This window comes from Leucoraja erinacea, chromosome 11 (assembly GCF_028641065.1).
Source record: "Leucoraja erinacea ecotype New England chromosome 11, Leri_hhj_1, whole genome shotgun sequence".
Taxonomy (NCBI): Eukaryota; Metazoa; Chordata; class Chondrichthyes; order Rajiformes; family Rajidae; genus Leucoraja; species Leucoraja erinaceus.
Genome location: NC_073387.1, coordinates 762,918 through 789,376, shown reverse-complemented (window position 1 = coordinate 789,376; position 26,459 = coordinate 762,918). Strand labels below are relative to the sequence as shown.

Below are 26,459 nucleotides of genomic sequence, written 5' to 3'. Positions count from 1 at the left end.
CACACCGACCAGCAATCTATCATACACCAATTCCACCCATCACGCCAGGGACAATTTACAGAAGCCAATTAACATACAAACCTCCGCTTCTTTCAGATATGGGAGAAACCGGAATATCCAGAGAAAACCCATGTGATAGCAAGGCAGCAACTCTACCGCTGCGCCACCGTGTCACACCATTAAATTATTTTTTATGTAATATAGAAACATAGAAATTAGGTGCAGGAGTAGGCCATTCGGCCCTTCGAGCCTGCACCGCCATTCAATATGATCATGGCTGATCATCCAACTCAGTATCCCGTACCTGCCTTCTCTCCATACACTCTGATCCCTTTAGCCACAAGGGCCACATCTAACTCCCTCTTAAATATAGCCAATGAACTGGCCTCGACTACCCTCTGCAGCAGAGAGTTCCAGAGATTCACCACTCTCTGTGTGAAAAAAGTTCTTCTCATCTCAGTTTTAAAGGATTTCCCCCTTATCCTTAAGCTGTGACCCCTTGTCCTGGACTTCCCCAACATCGGGAGCAATCTTCCTGCATCTAGCCTGTCCAACCCCTTAAGAATTTTGTACGTTTCTATAAGATCCCCTTTCAATCTCCTAAATTCTAGAGAGTATAAACCAAGTCTATCCAGTCTTTCTTCATAAGACAGTCCTGACATCCCAGGAATCAGTCTGGTGAACCTTCTCTGCACTCCCTCTATGGCAATAATGTCCTTCCTCAGATTTGGAGACCAAAACTGTACGCAATACTCCAGGTGTGGTCTCACCAAGACCTTGTACAACTGCAGTAGAACCTCCTTGCTCCTATACTCAAATCCTTTTGCTATGAAAGCTAACATACCATTCGCTTTCTTCACTGCCTGCTGCACCTGCATGCCTACTTTCAATGACTGGTGTACCATGACACCCAGGTCTCGCTGCATCTCCCCTTTTCCTAGTCGGCCACCATTTAGATAATAGTCTGCTTTCCTGTTTTTGCCACCAAAATGGATAGCCTCACATTTATCCACATTATACTGCATCTGCCAAACATTTGCCCACTCACCCAGCCTATCCAATTCACCTTGCAGTCTCCTAGCATCCTCCTCACAGCTAACACTGCCCCCCAGCTTAGTGTCATCCGCAAACCTGGAGATATTGCCTTCAATTCCCTCATCCATATCATTAATATATATTGTAAATAGCTGGGGTCCCAGCACTGAGCCTTGCGGTGCCCCACTAGTCACTGCCTGCCATTGTGAAAAGGACCCGTTTACTCCTACGCTTTGCTTCCTGTTTGCCAGCCAGTTCTCTATCCACATCAATACTGAACCCCCAATGCCGTGTACATTAAGTTTGTATACTAATCTCTTATGTGGGACCTTGTCGAAAGCCTTCTGGAAGTCCAGATACACCACATCCACTGGTTCTCCCCTATCCATGCTACTAGTTACATCCTCGAAAAATTCTATAAGATTCGTTAGACATGATTTACCTTTCGTAAATCCATGCTGACTTTGTCCAATGATTTCACCACTTTCCAAATGTGCTGCTATCCCATCTTTAATAACTGACTCTAGCAGTTTCCCCACTACGGATGTTAGACTAACTGGTCTGTAATTGCCCGTTTTATCTCTCCCTCCCTTCTTAAAAAGTGGGGTTTACGTTTGCTACCCGCCAATCCTCAGGAATTACTCCAGAATCTAAAGAGTTTTGAAAGATTATCACTAATGCATCCACTATTTCTGGAGCTACTTCCTTAAGTACTCTGGGATGCAGCCTATCTGGCCCTGGGGATTTATCGGCCTTTAATCCATTCAATTTACCCAACACCACTTCCCGGCTAACCTGGATTTCACTCAGTTCCTCCAACTCCTTTGACCCGCGGTCCCCTGCTATTTCCAGCAAATTATTTATGTCTTCCTTAGTGAAGACGGAACCAAAGTAGTTATTCAATTGGTCCGCCATATCCTTGTTCCCCATGATCAACTCACCTGTTTCTGACTGCAAGGGACCTACATTTGTTTTAACTAATCTCTTTCTTTTCACATATCTATAAAAACTTTTGCAGTCAGTTTTTATGTTCCCTGCCAGTTTTCTTTCATAATCTATTTTTCCTTTCCTAATTAAGCCCTTTGTCCTCCTCTGTTGGTCTCTGAATTTCTCCCAGTCTTCCGGTATGCTGCTTTTTCTGGCTAATTTGTACGCATCATCCTTCGCTTTGATACTATCCCTGATTTCCCTTGTTATCCACGGATGTACTACCTTCCCTGATTTATTATTTTGCCAAACTGGGATGAACAATTTTTGTAGTTCATCCATGCAGTCTTTAAATGTCTTCCATTGCATATCCACCGTCAACCCTTTTAGAATTAATTGCCAGTCAATCTTGGCCAATTCACGTCTCATACCCTCAAAGTTACCTTTCTTTAAGTTCAGAACCATTGTTTCTGAATTAACAATGTCACTCTCCATCCTAATGAAGAACTCAACCATATTATGGTCACTCTTGCCCAAGGGGGCACGTACAACAAGATTGCTAACTAACCCTTCCTCATTACTCAATACCCAGTCTAAAATAGCCTGCTCTCTCGTTGGTTCCTCTACATGTTGATTTAGATAACTATCACGCATACATTCCAAGAAATCCTCTTCCTCAGCACCCCTGCCAATTTGATTCACCCAATCTATATGTAGATTGAAGTCACCCATTATAACCGTTTTGCCTTTGTCGCACGCAGTTCTAATTTCCTGTTTGATACCATCTCCAACTTCACTACTACTGTTAGGTGGCCTGTACACAACACCCACCAGCGTTTTCTGCCCCTTAGTGTTTCGCAGCTCTACCCATACCGATTCCACATCCTCCAAACTAATGTCCTTCCTTTCCATTGCATTAATCTCCTCTCTAATCAGCAATGCTACCCCACCTCCTTTTCCTTTCTCCAATATATTTATGATGGTGTCACGTGAATAAAGATGAACACATGATTCTGATTTCTGTCCTTAGTTGGATAACAGACATATCCAGTCATTGTGTTCCATGGCTGTTTTTCAACCTCTTCAGGCTGAAGGTCTCAACTCGAAACATCACCCATTCTTTCTCAGCAGAGATGCTGCCTGCTGAGTTTTTCTAGTTTTTAGTGTCTATCTTCAGTTTAAACCAGCATCTGCAATTCCTTCCTACACTATTTGTTAAGCAAAACAGGTCCTATTCTCATTATATAATTTTGTGATCAGCGGGAGAGCGTGAGAATTTTGTGAAATGCGTGAGTCTCACGCTCAATGCGTGAGAGTTGGCAGCCCTGTTAATAATGCAAACATTTTAAGTAAGTCTGGACAAAAATCACATATTACTGCTAAGTTACTTTAAGACCATTTCAGAAATTATGGCAGTCAACAAAAAATCAACTAACAAATTAAAGCAAACTAAAAAAAAATAACATGTTCCCTTTCCTGACTCTACCTCATAAGTACTTTAACGCTGCTAACAGAGCAAAGGGATATTAATCTCAAGAATCAAAATGGGGAAAGTGGGGGCAATTTTGCTTAAATGGTCATTCTAAGCCCATTCAGATCAGCATAGAGTCAGAGTTATACAACATGTACATGGCTGGCCCAATTTGTCCATAATGATCAAGTTGGCATTCTGCGTGCCCAGGGACTGGCTGCCGTTCCCAGATCAGCTCGCGTCCCAGGGACTGGCTGCAGTTCTCAGGTCGGCTCGCCTGCCCTGACTCCGCGAAAACGAATTGAAAATAAACGCGGTTTTTCAAGCTACGGGCCGGATTCAGCCCTTGTGCCGTAGGTTGCCGAACCCTGTCCTAGATGTTTGGCCTCATTGTGGTCCCCCCATGTTTTACAACCGATTCACCTGGTTAGTTTTATCTCCGGCTGCTTCATGTTGTCGGCGGCTGCACATCCAACCAAGAAAGAAGAGAAGAGAAGAGATGCAACGTCACTCACAGCCGCCAACTGACGCGCTTCCCCAGACCGCACAGATCGCTCTGATGTGGCGCAAAAGAGACAAACTGTGCAGGGACTGAAGACAGCGTGAGAATTCTGTCATCAGCGTGAGAATTGGCTGAAATGCGTGACTCTCACGCTCAAAGTCTAAGGCCAGGATGTGACAACAGACACACAGGGAGACACATACACAAAGGAAGACACACACACACACAGGGAGACAGAACCACACACACACAAACAGGGAGACAGACAGACACACAAACAGGGAGACAGACAGACACACACACAGGGACACACACACGGGGAGCCACACACACACACACACAGGGAGACACACACACGGGGAGCCACACACACACACACACACACACAGGGAGAGACAGACACACAACACGGGGAGACAAACACACACACACACAGGGGAGCCACACACACGGGGAGCCACACACACACACACACACACAGGGAGAGACAGAGACACACACTCACACGAGACAAACACACACACACACAGGGAGACAGAGACACACACACACACACACGGGGAGACACACACACACACACAGGGAGACACACACACGGGGAGACACACACACACAGGGAGACACAGAGACACACACAGGGAAACACACACACAGGGAGACACACACACAGGGAGACACACACACACGGGGAGCCAAACACACACACACACACACAGGAAACACACACACATAGAGACACACACACAGGGAGACACACACACACAGGGAGAGACAGAGACACAAACGGGGAGACAAACACGCACACACAGGGAGGCACAGAGACACACACACAGGGAAACACACACCCACACACAGGGAGACACACACAGGTAGACACAGAGCCACACACAGGTAGACACAGAGCCACACACAGGTAGACACAGAGCCACACACAGGTAGACACAGAGCCACACACAGGTAGACACAGAGCCACACACAGGTAGACACAGAGCCACACACAGGTAGACACAGAGCCACACACAGGTAGACACACACCCACACACAGGGAGACACACACACCCACACACACACAGGGAGACACATACCCACACACAGGGAAACACACACACCCACACACAGGGAGACACACACACACACACAGGGAGACACACACCCACACACAGGGAAACACACACCCACACACAGGGAGACACACACACACGGGGAGCCACAGACACACACCTTTCCTTCCCCCCCTCCATCCCTCATTCCTCCCCTTCCCTCACCCTCCTTTTTCTTCACACTTCCTCTTTCTCCCCTTTCTCCTTCCCTTCCTTCATCCCCTTTCTACATTCCCTCCCCCGTCTCTCTTTGCCTCCATCCCTCCCTTTTTTTCTTTCTCTCTCTCCCCCTCCCCCCCTCCCTCTCTTTCCCCGGCCACCCAATGGGGAGTCTGGCGGGCACGGTGCAGTGTGGATTGGCGGCGCTGGCGCTGCCGTGTGAGTTGAAGGGCAGGAGGGAGGGAGGGAGGGAGCGAGGTTACCGCGGCAGCCGGCATCGCAGAGCTCGCAGACGGCGCACAAAAGCGCTGAAACCCGCTGCCCGGGACCGACGCGCCTCCCTAATCCGTGCAGATCGCTGTCATGTGGCGCAAAGAGACAAACTGCAGCAAAGACCCTTTAGCTCCGCTATAGGATCTTTGCTGTGCAGGGATTGAAGACAGCGTGAGAATTCAGTCTTCAGCGTGAGAATTGGCTGGAATGCATGAGTGTCACGCTCAAAGCGTGAGAGTTGGCAGCCCTGCATAATAAAAGAGTAACCATTTTGAGATGGTCAAGGGGTGCTGGTGAGAATGTTTTCCCTGTGTATAAAACTTTTTAGTAGTTTAGTTTAGTTTAGTTTACTGTCATGTGTACCAAGGTAGAGTAACATCCTTTTTGTTGCGTGCTATCCAGTCAGCAGAAAGACTCTACATGATTACAATCGAACCATCCACACAGTACAGATACAGCATAAAGAAAATAACGTATAGTGCAAGATAAAATCCAGTAACGTTCGATTAAAGATAGTCCAAGGGTCTCCAAAGTGGTAGATGGTAGCTCAGGACCACTCTCTAGTTGTTGGTTCAGTTGCTTAATGACAGCTGGGAGGAAACTGTCCCTGAATCTGGAGGTGTGCATTTTCACACTTCTGTACCTCTTGCTGATGGGAAAGGGGAGACGAGGGAGTGACCGGGATGACACTGGTCCTTGATTATGCTGGTGGTCTTGCCGAGGCAGTATGAAGTGTAGATGGAGTCAATGGAAAAGAGGTTGGTTTGTATGCCGGTCTAAGCTGCATCTAAAATTCTCTGCAATGTCTTGTGGCCTTGGACGGAGCTGTTCCCAAACCTTGTTGTGATACGTGCCGATAAAATGCTTTCTACGGTACCTCTGTAGAAGATGGTGAGAGTTGTTGGGGACATGCCAAACGTCCTGTTTTCTAAGGAAGTAGAGGCATTGGGTCCTTTCTTGGAGGAAGTAGAGGGGTTTGGGTGTAACGGGTATAGCTTGGACCCAATAGCAGCACAGAGTAGTAACACAGGAATGGGTACACCGTACTCACACAGAGGCTCAGGATTGAGCGAGGGTTCCGAAGAGGGGCAGGCAGGAGACGTAGTCGGGGTAGCGGAAGGTCCGGTAACCAGGAGATCCAACACACGATGCAAACAAACCAGCGAGGGACAGACGAAAGGAGAGTCGAAGCCAGGCAGGAAGTCGAGGAGCCATTGCAGGGATACACCAAACAGCCCAGGAGAGAGGCAGACAGAAACCAGGAGGTACGGGACGAAGGCTGTGGTCGGGGACAGAAGGCTGAGGTGATATCCGGGAAGACGACAGGACGGAATGGTCAGGGGCAGGCAGGTTCGAATCCGTGTAGGCAGTCAGGAAATCGCTGGAGAGTCTTGCATGAATGCTGAAAACAATCTGGCACTGTGTGAATGGTGAGGAGAGTCTATATACCGGGTTAATAGGTGATCAGAGGCAACTGAGTGCAACAGGTGAGGAGAGTTGGGCTGATGAGAGGGGAGTGGCAGGCGAGGAGAAGGAGGGACCGGTGGAAAAGTACTGGGAGGTGAAGTGGATGAGAATGAGGAGAGGGCAGACTGTGACATTTGGGTGCTTTGTTGAAAACTAGTAAAGTAAGAAATAAGAGATATAGAGGACTTATGAGGAAGAAATGTTCTTCCACCCCGAGGGTGGTTAAACCTGAAACCTGCCTGGGGGTACTGGTTTAATATTGGCATGTGTATTGACATATAGTGTAAAACGTTGTTTGCATGCCTTCCAGTCAAATCATGCTACACAAGAGAACAATCAAGCGATACACAAGTACAACAGGTAAAGCAAAGAGAAAAATATCAAGAGTGCAGAATTTAGTATTACAGTGATATCATGTAACAGTTACAGAACAAGTGCTGCTAACACAATTGCAATGTCTTCAATGACATAGGCTGTCTGTACAGGTATAAAACCTAGCTATAAACCAAGCTATAGTAGGCCGTGGACCAAGCCCGATAAAATGGGATAGGGTGGGGTGTATGTGATGGTCACTGTGGACACAGTAGGCCTAAGAGTCCCACCACAGGAGCTGTATGTATCTTTATTTCACAATCTGGACTGGATTTTCTTTCTTTTTTTTAAACTTGAAACTGAAAGTCTACTCAATAGTAAGAAAGAGACTCTCATGAAATATTTTCTTTTTCTTCATGTGGTGACTGAGTCATTGAGCATTTCCAGCATTTTCTATTTTTAATTCGGATACCCAGTACCAGTAGATCGACACAAAGTGCTGGAGTTTCTCAGCGGGACAGGCGCATCTCTGGAGAGAAAATATTGGGTGATGTATCGGGTCAAGACCCTTCTTTGGACTCAACCAGGATACAATGTCTCGACCCGAAACATCACCCATTCCTGCTCTCCAGAAATGCTGCCCGTCCCGCTGAGTTACTCCCACATTTTGTGTATATCTTCAGTGTAAACCAGCATCTGCAGTTCCTTCCTACACATTCCCAGCACCAGTAGTTCTGCTCCAATGCTATGGGTGCGTTCCTAAGAAACTTCATATTTTGGAGTAGCACATGAAAAAGACAATGTTGTCAATGTTGGAAAGGCAGTTTGACACCACAAAGTTTTAGACTCGCAATACTCGAGTTATTTTTCCTGTAGGATTTTTAAAGATAATGTTTCAATAGTAATGTTTATTTTTGTTACTGCAAGCTAAAAATACTAAAGCTGTACCTTGCATTGTTTATTAGTGCTGTGGCATAAGTGTCAATAGATGTTTGTTAATTTCAATGGCTACCCTCGGTTAAAATAGCAGCTGCATTTTTGAGAAACAATGGTGTTTCAATACTGCAGGAAGGTTAGATAGAAAACAATTTTTGGTTACCTACACAATTTAAATCCAAGACCGCTTTTTTTCTGCTAATCAATTCCCAAAGTAACATTGAAGTAGTTACTCCATTTTTTTGTCTATCTATGGGGAGTGATGTTGGGACGAGGGTGTGTGAGAACGGAAGTAGTTGTGTAAGAGGGTAAGGTGCGTGTGAGAGGGGATAGTTGTGAGTGTGTGTGAGAGGGGATAGTTGTGTGTGAGGGGTTGTGTGTATGTGTAAGGGGGATTGTGTAGGTGAGAGGGGAGGGAGTGGGGTTTGGGGAGAGGCAACTTGACTCTCCAGCCCTTGTGCTTCCAGTTAGTTGCAGCAGGGGTGGACTATGTGATGTCACAGAAGGGAGGTGCGTACACGCAGTAAGCGCCGCGCTGCTCGCTGTGTGCGGGCTGAGTCTGGAGTAATAGTGGTAAAGCATTGCTGAGCCTTGGCCACAGCGCCACTGAGCCGCCCTGCGACAGTAAGCTTGTGGATTGAAGCCGGCCTGAGCACGCACAGTGAGTGATACACAGTCGAGCCCAAAGATCTTTGGTCGAGCCAACGTTGCATGCGGGCCAGAGCAAAGATCCGCTCGGCTCTAGGATCTTTGGGCAAGAGTTTGCTGGCAAGAACCCAGCCCCACTATGAGGAACACCGCGATCCAGTCCCGCCCCGAGCCATAGCTCCCACTAACCCGGGCTCCCCCAAACCCGAGATCTTTGCTGGCTACCCCTCTGACCCGGGCCCTCCCTTTGACCCAGCCCACTCCACTAACCCGGGGTCCCCCCCTCCTCTCTAACCTGGGCCCTCCCCATAACCCGGTCCCTCCTCCCACTAACCCGGTCCCAACCCCCACTAACCCCGGCTCAGTGGATGAACGAACACTCGTTTATCTTGCTCTCCCTGCTGGGTCACAGTGTTCCTCGCTACTTGCTCGCTCACCACAGTGCTCGTCTCCCAGTGGCTCGTCGCTGCAACGTTCTCAGTTCAGCTCCAGGCCAGTGCTTCAACTTTGGGGGCGATGCTGTTGTGTGTCAGGTATTGGGGCTGTAATACGCTTCACATGCACAGGAAATGCCAGAAATAGATGCGAGTAGCATCATGTTCATCAGGGTCAGAGATAAACAAGATAAAGACGATTTAGTTGGGAACAGAATGCTGGTCAGTGAGATAAACTGTTAATGTCGCCACAATCAGAAACGGAGCCAGGCCCTTCGGCCAATTCAGTATGTACTGATCATCAACCTACATCATCCTATTTCAGGTGCCAATGCCATACCATTTGACATTTACTCCAATTCTTTCACACATTGGACACGATTATGAACAATATTCTTAAAAATCTTTTAGACCAAACTCTTATGCTTGCAAGTTCACCAGGTGAGGCAAGATGCAGTTAGGCAATGTCAGTCAATGTTCACAGGCTGATGCAGATTATTTATATTTAATGTTTCTCACAACATGGAAGACCATTTTGCCCATTGATGCAACGCTGACTTGTGGAGTCACTCCGTCCTATCCCTCACATGTCCTGCAACCTATTTTTTTTCACATACGCCCATTAACAGGCCTTGATATTCCTTCAACCCACTTACACTAGGGGGTAATTTACCGGAGTTATTTAATTTATCGACATCTTTGGGATGTGGGTGAGGGATCACAGAAAGAATTTGCAAAGCTTGCAGTGTCAGAGGCCAGGATCAAACCCAGTTTGCAGGAACTAACCGCACGGCACCAGAGGCAGTGGTTCACGTCTGGAGATCACATAACCTCTCCAAACTCCTCTGTTTAATAGGTAGCAAGAATGAAAGACCCAAGTCAGAACAAGAATATTCCAAGCATCAACAATGACGACGTAATACTAAATGGTCACTCGTTCGATGACGATAATCCCTTTGCAGAGTACATGTGGATGGAAAACGAAGAGGAATTCAATAGACAGGTAACAACTGCTGTGGATGTTTCTATATTGTCAGATGCAACAGAAACGTGCTCCAGCAATTGCAATTTACTGTCTGTCAGAATGTAACCTACATATATTTAACTAGATTGATTAGTGTCAGTGTAACATATCAAACTATTGTACACTTAAAATTCACATAATGAATATACAGTGTAACATAGAAACATAGAAAATAGGTGCAGGAGTAGGCCATTTGGCCCTACCGCAATTCAATATGATCATGGCTGATCATCCAACTCGGTATCCCATCCCTGCCTTCTCTCCATATCCCTTTAGCCACAAGGGTCACATCTAACTCCCTCTTAAATATAGCCAACTGGCCTCAACTACCTTCTGTGGAATAGAATTCCACAGATTCACCACTCCCTGTGTAAAAAATGATTTTCTCATCTCGGTCCTAAAATACTTCCCCCTTATCCTTAAACTGTGACCCCTAGTTCTGGACTTCCCCAACATCGGGAATAATCTTCCTGCATCTAGCCTGTCCAACCCCTTTACAAAATTACAAGAATTTTGTACGTTTCTATAAGATCCCCCCTCAATCTTCTAAATTCTAGCGTGTACAAGCCGAGTCTCCAGTCTTTCTTCATATGAAAGTCCCGCCATCCCAGGAATCAGTCTGTATGCGAGTGTATTATGCGATCAGGCCCCTGATACATGACTTGGACAATTAGTCCGTCTTTTCTGCAAACAAACTTTTGCTGGCTTGCTGTGCTGCTTTCCGAGTATATTTATACAAACGTGAGGACATATTTACTAGAGTTAAGACAGAAAAAATCCCCAAACACAATTTATTGAAAACTGAATATTCTGGAAATATGTAGGAAGGAACTGCAGATGCTGCTTTAAACCAAAGATAGACATAAAAAGCTGGATGGAGTAACTCAGCAGGTCAGACAACATCTCTGGAGAAGTGGAATAGGTGTCGTTTGAGGTTGAGACCTTTCTTCAGACAGAGTCTGGGGAAAGGGAAACGAGAGATATAGACGGTGATGTAGAGAGAGGGTAGAGACAAAATGCTGGAGTGGCTCAGCGGGACAGGCAGCAACTCTGGAGACGAATGGCTGATGTTTCGGGTTGAGACCTTTCTTCAGACGAAACGTCACCCATTCCTCTCCAGAGATGCTGAGTGACTCCAGTATTTTATGTCTACCTTCGATTTAAACCAGCATCTGCAGTTCTTTTCTACACACGATGTAGAGAGATGTAGAACACATGAATGAAAGATATGCATAAGAGTAAGATGATAATAAAGGAAACAATCCATTGTTGGCTGTGTGCTAGGTGAAAATGAGTACAGACAGCGAGACTCAACAAGACGATGAAGTTGGTACGACTTGGGTGGAGAAAGAGGGGATGCAAGAGTTACTAAAGTTAGAGAAATGAATATTCACACCCCACTGGGTTGTAAACTGCCCAGCCAAAATATGAGATGCTTTTCCTCCAATTTGCGTTTAGTTTGAGATGCTGTCCTCGTGCCTCGTTGATAAACTGGGTGAGAAAAAACAGGATAGAGTCAAGGTATGGAAAAATCCGTTCAGAGCGCAAGAATAGGCAGACAAAATAGGCCTACAAGAACCGTGCTGTTTACATCTCGGGTAAGGGGTAAAAGTAGGCAGTGTGGAGTTGGGGCACTATGACAAAAACACCTATGATGTGTCCAATGATATTTTCTCACCAGCACCCCACACATATCTCTGGAATCTTTGGCTTTCTGTTCTGATGTCCACCTGCATCATTATCCTAAAGCACCGACTGAGGTTCTTATACTTGAGTCTGCTTAGCCATCACCAGTTACTCTCCTTCTTTCCACTCTCATGTTGCTTGGTTGATATCTAATCCGGAATGAGAGGATGAAATCACAATTTGCTAGAGATTCTTAATTAGTGGGGCAATGTTCATGGAGATAGAACCAAATGTAACATCTTCAATGGGTCATCAATGCATACATAAAGTACTGAAACCATCATCCTTTGATTCCCATTGCCAACTCACTTTTCAATGCACAGACTCCATCCTTGTATCTGTCCACTCTTTGGAGGTTAATCCTCTCTGTTTAACTTCACTCAGCTGTGCTTTAGTCTATGTGCCCTCCCTCCATTACCTCTGTATAATTTCCCAATTCTTCCTCGGCATATATTATGCAAAAATCCTCACTTGTTTTCTTATTTTCTCTGTACTCAACAGCTTCACTTGTCCCTTGGCCAATCTTGCATTTACAATTTTCCCTGCAATTTGGTTCATCCGAAGCACTGCTGTCCTCGTCTTAATTCAGCCAATTTACTGATTGGTACTGTGCTCCTTAATTTTGGTATTGGTTGAGCATTGGTTTGATTTTGAAATTTCTATCCTTGTTTTCAAATCCCTCTATAAACATGACAGTCCCTCTTCACCTGGCCAACTGCACCAGACAAATCATTTTTTTGCTTCACAATTTGATAGTCACAGTTTCAGCTATTTAGGCCTGCCTTAAATACCCGTTGAAAATCACCATCTCCTGCTCTCCTTCAGAGGTTTAAGCAATTAGCCTATTTAACTAAACTGTCAATGAGGTGGTACAGTGGCGCAGCAGTAGCGTTGCTACCTTACGGTGCCAGAGACCCGGGTTTGATCCCGACTACCGGTGCTGTTTGCACGTTCTCCTTGAGACCATGTGGGTTTTCTCTAGTGCTCCGGTTTCCACCCACACTCCAAAGACGTACAGGTTTGTAGGTTAAATGGCCTCTATTAATTGTAAATTGTCCCTTGTGATAGTGCCAGTGTACAGGTTTATCGCTGGTCGGCGTGGGCTGATGGGCCTTATTCGTTCGTTGGTTCATCTGCTTTAACCACAACACTCCTTGCAGTGAAAAACACTTACTTCAGACCATCAGTGTCACCATATTCCTTCACTTCTCTCTGCCTGTCTTTCCTTTGAGACTGACTAGTCATAAGTTCTACATTCCCATGACTTCTTCATTTGCTGACATTCTGCTCTGGTTCCCACACCTCTTCCACTCTAGTTTAAACCTTCCCAGGAAACATTAGTGAACCTCCCAGCAAAGTTCAGGTGAAACTCATCCCACTTGTAGAGGGCAACTCTGGTCCAGGAGTTAAGACAAGAGTGTTTTATTGTCATATGTCCCAGATAGAACAATTAAATTATGCAGCTGGGCAGTTGCTACAGATGTAATGCTCAGGGGAGCTGGAACTCTCCCTGCAACAGCAGCTTACCATTGCCCGAACTGCCATTGTCACTGCACTACTACGAGAGGAACTCGTAAAAAATAAAATAATACCTCATCTTATTTTACTCTCGACCTCGGCTCAGCCTCCTCACTGAAGCCTCCTGAGCCTAACCCAAACGCTTGCCCTGGGACAGCGCTTTCATCTCAACACGCACTTTCTCCCAACACAGCCATCTCAATAGTCTGCTCAGCTATACCTCCCCTTGTTCTGATTTGCGGCTGTGCCTCTTTACTTCTCTGCTCTGCCTCGGGCCTCAATACTGACTGGCTCTCTGATTCCCAAACTACTCTCTCTTAATTCTCTCGCTGTCTTTCTGCTTTAATCGTACAGGAAGGGAAAGGACCCTTTGGCCCAACTTGTCCATTGCCAACCAAGATGCTTTGTCTAAGCTAGTCCCATATGCCCCGTTTGACACATTACACGCTCAACCTTTCTCATCATTAAGTCGTAAACTACGAAATCAAGACTCTCAGCCCACCTGTCTATACTAATCCCGTTGTCGTGGGCTTTTCCTGTGGCCTTCAATGTCATGGCAATTCAAGTACTCATCTAAATACTTCTTAAATGTTACAGGTCATCTTCTCTACCATCTAATTAGGAAGTGACTTTTAGAGTTCTATGTGCTATTTGATTAAAATATCTTGTTTAAATCCATGCAGTTGTCCTACTGCTTATCTTAATCTATGATGTCTGATGATAGACATCTCTACTGAGGGGAAATTAATTCTCCATCTATTCTATCAATGCCTTATATAATTTTGAACACCTCAATTCTGTCCTCCGTCTCCACCACTCCAGAGAACCAATTCCAGTCTACCTGGCCTCCTGATAACTGAAACACGCAATCCCAGGAGGGAAAAAAGGGACATGACATAGATTTGGCAGAGAAGGTAAAGGAGAACCCATAGATGTTCTGCAGGGATATTTGGGACAAAAGATGAACCAGGGAGAGAATGAGGTTGTTTATGTGTGGAGGAATAGGATTATGAGCAAGGTGTTGAATGAATACAGATCCAATCATTTCCCTCTCATCACACTCACCTCTGCCTGGTGTAACTTGTCCTCGTAGAAACATAGAAACATAGAAAATAGGTGCAGGAGTAGGCCATTCGGCCCTTCGAGCCAGCACCGCCATTAAATATGATCATGGCCGATCATCCAACTCGGTATCCTGTACCTGCCATCTCTCCATAACCCCTGATCCCGTTAGCCACAAGGGCCACATCTAACTCCCTCTTAAATATAGCCAATGAACTGGCCTCAACTACCTTCTGTGGCAGAGAATTCCAGAGATTCACCACTCTCTGTGTGAAAAATGTTTTCTTCATCTCGGTCCTAAAAGATTTCCCCCTTATCCTTAAACTGTGACCTCTTGTTCTGGACTTCCCCAACATCGGGAACAATCTTCCCGCATCTAGCCTGTCCAACCCCTTAAGAATTTTGTAAGTTTCTATAAGATCCCCCCTCAATCTACTAAATTCTAGCAAGTACAAACCGAGTCTATCCAGTCTTTCTTCATATGAAAGTCCTGACATCCCAGGAATCAGTCTGGTGAACCTTCTCTGTACTCCCTCTATGGCAAGAATGTCTTTCCTCAGATTAGGAGACCAAAACTGTACGCAATACTCCAGGTGTGGTCTCACCAAGACCCCGTACAACTGCTGTAGAACCTCCCTGCTCCTATACTCATCCTTTTGCTATGCATGCCAACATACCATTCGCCTTCTTCACTGCCTGCTGCACCGGCATGCCTACTTTTAATGACTGGTGTACCATGACACCCAGGTCTCGTTGCATCTCCCCCTTTCCTAATCGGCCACCATTCAGATAATAGTCTACTTTCCTGTTTTTGCCACCAAAGTGGATAACCTCACATTTATCCACGTTTATACTGCATCTGCCATGCATTTGCCCACTCACCCAGCCTATCCAAGTCACCTTGCAGCCTCCTAGCATCCTCCACACAGCTAACACTGCCCCCCAGCTTCGTGTCATCCGCAAACTTGGAGATGTTGCATTCAATTCCCTCGTCCAGATCATTAATGTATATTGTAAATAGCTGGGGTCCCAGCACTGAGCCATTCGGTACCCCACTAGTCACTGCCTGCCATTGTGAAAAGGACCCGTTTACTCCTACTCTTTGTTCAAGAAGGAACTGCAGATGCTGGAAGATCGAAGGTACACAAAATTGCTGGAGAAACCCTTCTTCAGACCCCCTTCTGAAGAAGGGTTTCGGCCCAAAACGTCGCTCCATAGATGCTGCTGCACCCGCTGAGTTTCTCCAGCAATTTTGTGTACCTTACTCCTACTCTTTGCTTCCTGTCTGCCAGCCAGTTCTATCCACATCAATACTGAACCCCCAATGCCGTGTGCTTTAAGTTTGTATACTAATCTCTTATGTGGGACCTTGTCGAAAGCCTTCTGAAAGTCCAGATATAACACATCCACCGGTTCTCCCTCGGTTCACTCTACTAGTTACATCCTCGAAAAATTCTATAAGATTCGTCAGACATGATTTACCTTTCATAAATCCATGCTGACTTTGTCCAATGATTTCACCACTTTCCAAACGTGCTGCTATCCCATCTTTAATAACTGATTCTAGCAGTTTCCCCACTACCGACGTTAGACTAACTGGTCTGTAATTCCCCGTTTTCTCTCTCCCTCCCTTTTTAAAAAGTGGGGTTACATTAGTTACCCTCCAGTCCTCAGGAACTACTCCAGAATCTAAAGAGTGTTGAAAAATTATCACTAATGCATCCACTATTTCTGGGACTACTTCCTTCAGTACTCTGGGATGCAGCCTATCTGACCCTGGGGATTTATCGGCCTTTAATCCATTCAATTCCCAACACCACTTCCCGGCTAACCTGGATTTCACTCAGTTCCTCCATCTCATTTGACCCCCGGCCCCCTGCTATTTCCGGCAGATTATTTATGTCTTCCTTAGTGACGACAGAACCAAAGTAGTTATTCAATTGGTCTGTCATGTCCTTGTTCCCCATGATCAATTCACCTGTTTCTGACTGCAAGGGACCTACATTTGTTTTAACTAATCTTTTTCTCTTCACATATCTATAAAAGCTTTTGCAGTCAGTTTTTATGTTCCCTGCCAGTTTTCTTTCATAATCTATTTTCCCTTTCCTAATTAAGCCCTTTGTCCTGCTCTGCTGGACTCTGAATTTCTCCCAGTCCTCTGTTAGGCTGCTTTTTCTGGCTAATTTGTACACTTCAAGTTTTGTTTTGATACTATCCCTGATTTCCCTTGTTATCCACGGATGTACTACCTTCCCTGATTTATTCTTTTGCCAAACTGGGATGAACAATTTTTGTAGTTCACCCATGCAGTCTTTAAATGCCTTCCATTGCATATCCACCGTCAACCCTTTAAGAATCAATTGCCAGTCTATTTTGGCCAATTCATGTCTCATACCTTTCTTTAAGTTCAGGACCCTTGTTTCTGAATTAACAATGTCACTCTCCATCCTAATGAAGAACTCGACCATATTATGGTCACTCTTGCCCAAGGGGCCACGCACAACAAGACTGCTAACTAACTAACCCTTCCTCATTACTCAATACCCTGTCTAGAATAGCCTGCTCTCTCTTTGGTTCCTCTACATGTTGGTTTAGAAAACTATCCCGCATACATTCCAAGAAATCCTCTTCCTCAGCACCCTTGCCAATTTGATTCACCCAATCTATATGTAGATTGAAGTCACCCATTATAACTGTTTTATCTTTGTTGCACGCATTTCTAATTTCCTGTTTGATGCCATCCCCAACTTCACTACTACTGTTAGGTGGCCTGTACACAACTCCCACTAGCGTTTTCAGCCCTTTAGTGTTTCGCAGCTCTACCCATATCGATTCCACATCCTCCAAGCTAATGTCCTTCCTTTCTATTGCATTAATCTGCTCTCTAACCAGCAACGCTACCCCACCTCCTTTCACTTTCTGTCTATCCCTCCAGAATATTGAATATCCCTGGATGTTTAGCTCCCAGCCTTGGTCACCCTGGAGCCATGTCTCCGTGATCCCAACTATATCATAGTCATTAATAGCTATTTGCACATTCAACTCATCCACCTTATTACGAATGCTCCTTGCATTGAGACACAAAGCCTTCGGGCTTGTTTTTACAACACTCTTACCCCTTATACAATTATGTTGAAAAGTGGCCCTTTTTGATTTTTGCCCTGGATTTGTCTGCCTGCCACTTTTAATTTTCGCCTTGCTACCTATTGCTTCTACCCTCATTTTACACCCCTCTGTCTCTACGCTCACACATTTAAGAAACCCTTTCCCTTTAACTCCATCCACAACTATCCCATTCAACACCCCACCCCCCTTATTCAGTTTAAAACCACCCGTGTAGCAGTGGCAAACCTGCCTGCCAGAATGCTGGTCCCCCACCTGTTAAGATGCAATCTGTCCCTTTTGTACAGTTCCCCCTTACTCCAAAACAGATCCCAGTGATCTAAGAATCGAAACCCTGCCACGTGCACCAGTTCCTCAGCCACACATTCAGGTCCCGTATCTCCCTTTGAAGAATCTCGCCAGTACGAGGAAGTGGAAGCAAACCGGAGATAACAACCCTGGAGGTCCTGCTTTTCAGCATTTTTCCGAGCTCTCTAAAGTCACGCTGCAGAATATTCAACCCCTTCATTCCAACATCGTTTGTGCCGACATGCACTACCACTTCCGGATGTTCACCTTCGCCCTTGAGGATTTTCTGCACTCTGTCCGTGACATCCTGGATCCTGGCACCGGGAAGGCAGCACACCATCCTTGCATCCCGTCTGTTGCTGCAGAAACCCCTGTCCGTACATCTCACAATGGAGTCTCCCACTACAATGGCGTTGCCAGACTTTGGCCTTTTTGGTTTTGGCTCAACAGCCCTATTCGCATCGCAAGCCAGTCCGCCGCTCAGTGTAAACACGTCTTCTGTCCCGACAGCTTCTAAGTGGGTGAACCTGTTCACAAGAGGTACACCACCCGGGGACGTTGGCATTCCATGCTTCCCTCCCTTTCTCACTGTCTCCCACCTTCTCTCTTCCAGTACCTTAGGTGTAACAATCTTACTGTAGGACTTGTCGAGGAACGACTCCGTTTCTCGGACGAACATGAGGTCATCCACTTGCTTCTCCAGTTCCCCAACACGGTCCTTCAGGAGCTGTACCTCAATACCTTTGCTGTCCGAACGCCTCCATTACAAGAGCATGCAAACCAGAGGAACAGGACGTTATGTTGAGCTGGGATAGCTTACTATCTAATGGTATGAACATTGAATTCTGCAATTTTAGTTAATTAACCTCTCTATGGAAAAGATAGATTTAGTGGGGTTTGGGGCTAAATGCAGGCAGATGGGACTAGTGTAGATGGACTTGTTGTTAGGTGTGGGCAAGTTGGGCCAAAGGGCCTGTTTCCACACTTTATGACTCAATGACTCCAAATTCAAGGGACCTGCTCAAGTGTATCAAAGAATATTGAGAGAAGCTGGAGAAGAAATTGTTGGGCTACTGGCAGAGAATTTTGTACCATTGATAAATACTAGTGAGATGCTGGAAGAATGGAGGGTGACTGATGTGCTTCTATTTAAGAAAGGCTGCATGGAAAAACCTGGGAGCTACCGACTGATGAACCTGATATCGGTGGTGGGTACATTGACATTAAATTATTGTATGGAGATAGAACATAGAACAGTGCAACACAATGACAGGTCCTTCGGCTCCTATGTCAGTGCTCAATATGATGCAAAATCAAACAAATTATTTTTGCCAGTACGTGATCTACATCCATATATTCGCTGCATACTAATATTGCCTATGCAAAAACCTCTTAAACGCCTCTGTAGCATATGCTTCCAAAACCAGCCTTAGCAGCCCGCTTCAGGGTATAGCATATGGCTTGCTAGCCAAAAATATCAGCGGGATACCAAATGTTTTTTTCAGATACTTAAAGAGTAAAAAAGAGGCAAGTGTGTACATTTCACTACTGGAAAATGATGCTGGAGAAGTAATAATGGGGAACAAAGAAATGGCGGATGAACTGAATAATGATCTTACATCAGTTTTCCCAGTCGAAGACACCAGTAACATGCCGGAGGTTCAAGAGAGTCAGGGAGTAGAAGTGAGTGCATTCGCTACTACTAAGGTGAAGGTTCTTGTGAAGCTGAAAGTTCTGAAGGTGGAAGTCACCTGAACTACAGCCCAGGGTTCTGAAAGAGGTAGCTGTAGAGATTGTGAAGGCATTAGTAGTGATCTTTCAAGAATCACCAGAGTAGGTAACAGCTCCAGACGACTGAATAATCGCAAATGTAATTCCATTGTTTAAGAAAGCAGCGAGGCCAAAGAAAGGAAGTTATAGGCCGGTTAGACTGACTTCAGTGGTTGGTAAGATTTTAGTCTATTATTAAGGACGTGATTTCTGGGTATTTGCAAGAACATGACAAAACAGGCCGATGTAAGCCAGCTTTCCTTACGGGGAAAACTTGTCTAACAAGTCTGCCAGAATTCTTTGAAGAAGCAAATAGCAGGATAGACAAAGGAGGGTCAGTGGATGTTGTTTACTTGGATTTTCAGAAGGCCTTTGTTAAGGTGCCACACATGAGGCTGCTAAACAGGATAGAGGCCTATGGTATTAGAGCAAAGGTAGGAATATGGATAGAAGATTGGCTGACTGGCAGAAAAGAATAGGAATAAAGGGGGGCTTTTCTGGTTGGCTATCTGGTGACTAGTGATGTTCCACAGGGTCCGCTACTCTTCACATTATGGACGGTGGCTTTAACGATACGAAGAGAGATGGAGGGGCAGGTCGTGTTGAGGAAGCAGGGAGTCTGCAAAGAACTAGGATGGGCTGGGCGAGTGGGAAAAGAAGTGGCAAATGGAATACAGTGTAGCAAAGAGTGTCATGCACTTTGGCAGAAGGAATCAAGGTGCAGACTATTTTCTAAATGGAGAGAGTATTCAGAAATCGGACATGCAAAGGAATTGGGGAGTGCTAGTGCAGAATTCCCAATATACAGGTGGAGTGGGTAGTAAATAAGGTAAATGCAATATTAGCATTCATTTTGAGAGAACTAGAACATACATTGCCCTCCATAATGTTTGGGACAAAGACCCATCATTTATTTATTTGCCTGTGTACCCCACATTTTGAGATTTGTAATAGAAAAATTCACATGTGGTTAAAGTGCACATTGTCAGGTTTTATTAAAAGGTATTTTTATACATTTTGGTTTCACCATGTAGAAATTACAGCAGTGTTTATACATAGTCCCCCCCCATTTCAGGGCACCATAATGTTTGGGACACAGCAATGTCATGTAAATGAAAGTAGTCATGTTTAGTATTTTGTTGCATATCCTTTGCATGCAATGACTGCTTGAAGTCTGTGATTCATGGACATCACCAGTTGCTAGGTGTCTTCTCTGGTGATGCTCTGCCAGGCCTGTATTGCAGCCATCTTTATGCTTGTTTTGGGGGCTAGTCCCCTTCAGTTTACTCTTCAGCATATAAAATACATGCTCAATTGGGTTCAGATCGGGCGATTGACTTGGCCACTCAAGAATTAACCATTTTTTAGCTTTGAAAAACTCCTTTGTTGCTTCAGCAGTATGTTTGGGATCATTGTCTTGCTGTAGAATGAACCGCCGGCCAATGAGTTTTGAGGCATTTGTTTGTACTTGAGCAGATAGGATGTGTCTAGACACTTCAGCATTCATTATGTTACTACCATCAGCAGTTGTATCATCAATGCTGAAAAGTGAACCAGTACCTTCAGCAGCCATACGGAAGGTTAGAGGCCCCCGACTGCTGGAGGACAAAGAAGGGAAGAGATTTAAACTTTTTTTCATCTTCCATCACAGTGAGGAATGTGGAGGAATCACTGTGGTGGATGTATATGTTAAAATGTATTTTGTGTGTTCTGTGACCTTTTTATTAGTATGACAGTATGGCAAATCAAATTCCTTGTCCGTTGCAAAACATACTTGGCTAATAAAGTAAGTATGAGATTGAGTAAAGTAAACCAGTACCTTCAGCAGCCATACATGCCCAGGCCATAACACCCCCACCATCGTGTTTCACAGATGAGGTGGTATAACAACTAGCCTTTATTGTCAGTAACAAGTAGCTATTGTCATTCAGACCTTGCGGTCTGAACGAAATTTTGTTGCCTTACAGTCCTACATATAGTAAAAAATGACAAAAACACACAATAAACACAAATTAACATCCACCACAGTGAGTTCACCCGGCACCTCCTCACCCTGTGGTGGAAGGCAAAAGTCTTAAGTCTTTGTCTCATCCCTTCTTATTCTCCCTCTGCGCCGAGGCCGCTGCTGCTGCCCCAGCTCCGAGGCTGCCAGCTCCGCCATTAGGCCTCGCCGCAGGCGGAGACGGGGGATACGACAAAAGAAGTCGCATCCCCTGAAGGAAGAGACCAAAAACGTGTTCCCCCCACAGACACAACATAATAAACCAAAAATCAACTAAACAGGACAAAAGAACAACACAAAAAAAGAAGAAAAAAACAGACAGACTGCAGGCGAGCCGCAGCTGCTAAGGCAGCGCCGCCATCTTTGGATCTTGGGCAGTTCCTTCTCTTCTCCATACTTTGCTCTTGCCATCACTCTGATATGTTAATCTTCGTCTCATCTGTCCACAAGACCTTTTTCCAGAACTGTGGTTGCTCTTTTAAGTACTTCTTGGCAAACTGTAACCTGGCCATCCTATTTTTGCGACTAACCAGTGGTTTGCATCTTGCATTGTAGCCTCTGTATTTCTGTTCATGAAGTCCTCTGCGGACAGTGGTCATTGACAAATCCACACCTGATTCCTGAAGAGTGTTTCTGATCTGTCGGACAGGTGTTTGGGGATTTTTCTTTATTATAGAGAGAATTCTTCTGTCATCAGCCGTGGAGGTCTTCCTTGGCCTGCCAGTCCCTTTGTGATTAGTAAGCTCACCAGTGCCCTCTTTCTTCTTAATGATGTTCCAAACAGTTGATTTTGGTAAGCCTAAGGTTTGGTTGATGTCTCTAATAGTTTTATTCTTGCTTCTCAATCTCGTAATAGCTTCTTTGATTTTCATTTGCACCACTTTGGTCCTCAATCAATCAATCAGATTTATTCATCACATACACAATAAAGTGCAGTGAAATGAATTTGCCAGCAGCGGTACAATCAAAAATGAACACACAATACACAATAAAAATGTACCACAAACATCCACCACAGCATTCTTCACTGTGGTGGAGGCACAAAGTAGTCAGTCCTCCTCCATTGTTCCCCTGTGGTCGGGGCCATAAACCTCTGCAGTTGCCACTACGTGCGACCGGATGTACAGGACCTCTCGTCGGGACGGTAAGTCCTGAATTGGCACTTCCCCACCGGAGACCGAGGCTTCAGGATGTTGTAGGCTCTTCGGGGATCCCTGGCGAGGGAACCCAGGCTCCAGATTGTAAGTTCAAGCCGCCCCTCATGTTGACAAACAGCAATAGAAGTTTCCGAAGGTGATGGAAGGACTAGGTGCTGAGAGCTCTCATATACCTGCATTAAGGAGGCATTAAAACACACCCCACCAATTACAAACACCTGTGAAGCCATGTGTCCCAAACATTACGGTGCACTGAAATGGGAGGACTATGTATAAACACAGCTGTAATTTCTACATGGTGAAACCAAAATGTATAAAAATACCCTTTAATAAAATCTGACAATGTGCACTTTAACCACATGTGATTTTTTCTATTACAAATCTCAAATTGTGGAGTACAGAGGCAAATAAATAAATAATGGGTCTTTGTCCCAAACATTATGGATGGCACTATAAAAGCAAGGATGTAATGCTGAGGATTTATAAGGAGCTAGTCAGGCCATATTTTGAGCAGGTTTGGGCCCCATATCTGAGGAAGGATGAGCTAGCATTGGAGAGGGTCGAGGGGAGGGTTATGAGAGTGATCCCAGGGATGACTGGGTTAATGTATGAAGAGTGTTTGACGGTACTGGGCCCGTACTCACAGGAGTTTAGGATGAAGGAGGATCTCATTGAACCTTACTGAATTTGGAGGTCAGTTGTACATGACATTGGTGAGGCCACATTTAGACTATTGTGCTCAGTTTTGGTCACCCTGATGTTGCAAAGAGCTGGAAGGTGTGCAGAGATATACGAGGACATTGCCAGGACTTGAGGGCCTGAGCTATCGGGAGAGCTTCATCAGTAGGCTAGGATTTTATTTGTTGATACATGGGAGGATGAGGGTGATCTTATAAGATCATGAGTGTCTAAGACCAGAGGGCACAACCTCGGAATAAAAGATACATTTAATTAGATTGTCAGAGGCTGATTAAGGATAGTCAGCATAATTTTGTATGTCTCACAAATCTGATTAAGTTTTATGAAGATGTGACCAAAAAGATTGATCTGGACAGAGCTACAGACATATACATGGATTTCAGATAGGTATTTGACAAGTTTTCTCATGGTAGGTTGCTCTGGAAGGTTAAATCGTATAGGATCCAAGGAGAGAATGTACAATGCATGATTAGTAAGTTTGCAGAAAACACTACAGTGGATGGTAGACAAAAATGCTGGAGAAACTCAGTGGGTGAGGCAGCATCTATGGAGCGAAGGAATTCGGCACAGAGACTCAAATGGCAGCGGCGCAACGCTTCCGACGCCTCCGACGTCCCGGGACTCTTGCACTGCGGCTGCTCCGTGGCCGGAGCTGCAGCGAGCGACTTGCCAGCCCGGCAAACACTCGCCAGCACCGGCTCCCCGTCCGTATCTGTACCCGCCGCTGCTTCTGCTTCCATCCCTCCCTCAGCCCTGGTTCTCCAACACCCGTGGCCCATGCAGTTGATATGAGTTTTGAAATTCTTGTTGATTACAGAATTTCTCACGACAAAACGTGAGAATTTGTCGAAATGCATGAGTTTCACGCTCAATATGTGAGAGTTGGCAGCCCTGGTTTAAGAAAGAACTGCAGATGCTGGAAAAATCGAAGGTAGACAAAAATGCTGGAGAAACTCAGCGGGTGAGGCAGCGTCTCTGGAGAGAAGGAATAGGTGACGTTTCGGGTCGAGACCCTTCTAAGGGTGTCGACCCGAAACCTTAGAAGGGTCTCGACCCGAAACGTCACCCATTCCTTCTTCCCAGAGATGCTGCCTGTCTCGCTGAGTTGCTCCAGCATTGTGTGTCTCACTTCGGTATAAACCAGCATCAGCAGTTCCTTCTCACACAATGAGACCCAACAAGACGACTTTGAAGCTAGTACCACGGGTGGCGGAGGGACGGAGAGAGTGGGGATGTTAAAGAAATCGATATTCATACTCAATCAGGGAAATTAGTTGATATCTGTCTTAAAATTGATATTTTGTTCATCTTTAAATGTAAGTCTTGGATTCATGTATCATGGGAACAAATAAGCAAAGGCAAGATGGTAAATATAAACTACAAATTAACTGCAGAAAATGAAACTTGTAGAGATGAACTTTGCCCTTCACTTTACAAAGAATAACCTCAGGGATTTTGCAGTAAATGCCATTCAAATAGTCTGGAACCTTGGGATAATATTGTTCATGTTCAACTCCGATAGGTAAGTCTTGATTTGTTCAAATTATTATAATTAATTCAAAGATACAGCATGGAAACAGGCCCTTCGGCCCCTCAACTCCGTGCTGACCATCGATCACCCGTTCGCACTGGTTCTATGTTATCCCACTTTCTCATCCACTCCCTACACACTAGGGGACAATTTACAGAGCGCCAATTAACCTTCAAACCCGCACGTCTTTGGGATGTGGGAGGAAACCGGAGCACCCGGAGGAAACCCACGCGGTCACAGGGAGAATGTACAAACTCCACACAAACAGCCCCCGAGACCAGGATCGAACCCGGGTCTCCGGCGCTGTGGGGCATTAATTGTAATGCTAATACATGGGCCTCCGCTGATATGCCGGGATGATTACCCAATATTACTGATTATTAATCCATTATATTATTGATTATATATGTTGCACCCGTTCTCCTTTATCTGTACATTGTGAGCGGCTTGCTTGCATTTACCGGTAGTAAGCAACATGAGCTTTTCCCTGTACCTCGCTACAGGTGGCAATAGTAAACTAAATCAATCTATTTACATATATCTGTGTGTTGTTGCTTTAACCGGCCTGTTAAGATGCAGCAACTGAGAATGTTATTGTTCTGATGTCGCTGCACGCGACAACTAAACACACTTGTCTTCATTCTACACTTGAAATTACCACAATGACATTTAAACGGCATTTGGACAGGTACACGTCAAGTCAAGTCGTCAATTTTATTTCTATAGCACATTTAAAAACAACTCTCGTTGACCAAAGTGCTTCACATCAGTGCAGGTACTAACGTGATACATACAGTGGTACATAGATCTAACAATACAAACATAAACACATACATACAGCGCTCCCTCAGAGGACCTCAAGAAAGGCTTGAGAGTAGAAATAAGTTTTAAGTCTAGACTTAAAAGAGTTGATGGAGGGGGCAGTTCTGATGGGAAGTGTGGAGTGTGGTGGCGCCTAACGGCAGCGGCTCGACTACAGTCCGTCTGTCTTTTTTTAATTGTTTGTCCCGTTAGATGTATGTTTTTGGTTATAATTTTTATTATTTTTTAGCTGTGTATATGTGAGGGGGAGGGGGAAACCGTTTAATCTCTACTCTGTACGGGGACCCGACTTTTTCCCTTTAGGGTGTCCGGTGTCGTTGGGCCTAACATAATGGAGCCGGCGGTGGCCTCCAAGCGGAACCAACCTGAGGACATCAGTCGCGGTGCCTGCGGACCTGCCATCGTGGAGCTGGCCAACTTCGGGGCGGGGAGAGCTGTGGTGGCGCGCGGCTGCAACCCGACTTCGGAGCTTCGGAGGCTCCGGCCGCAGGCCCGGTGGACAGGAACATCGGG

At 45.3% G+C, this 26,459-nt stretch overlaps 1 protein-coding gene across 3 annotated transcripts in view; it reads left to right on the top strand.

The window, feature by feature from the left end:
* Nucleotides 1-9,183: 9,183 nt before the first annotated feature.
* Nucleotides 9,184-26,459, top strand: part of LOC129701403 (polyadenylate-binding protein-interacting protein 2-like) — a 63,539-nt gene continuing 46,263 nt past the window's right edge. For 2 of the 3 annotated variants that reach the window (XM_055642554.1, XM_055642552.1), the window contains exons 1-2: nt 9,184-9,363; nt 10,121-10,267. In XM_055642554.1, the coding sequence (XP_055498529.1) occupies nt 9,199-9,363; nt 10,121-10,267 (312 nt within the window). In that variant the 5' untranslated portion in view covers nt 9,184-9,198. Of the gene's footprint in view, nt 9,415-10,120; nt 10,268-26,459 lie in introns of all 3 variants that reach the window. The other variant, XM_055642555.1, reaches the window with a different exon arrangement.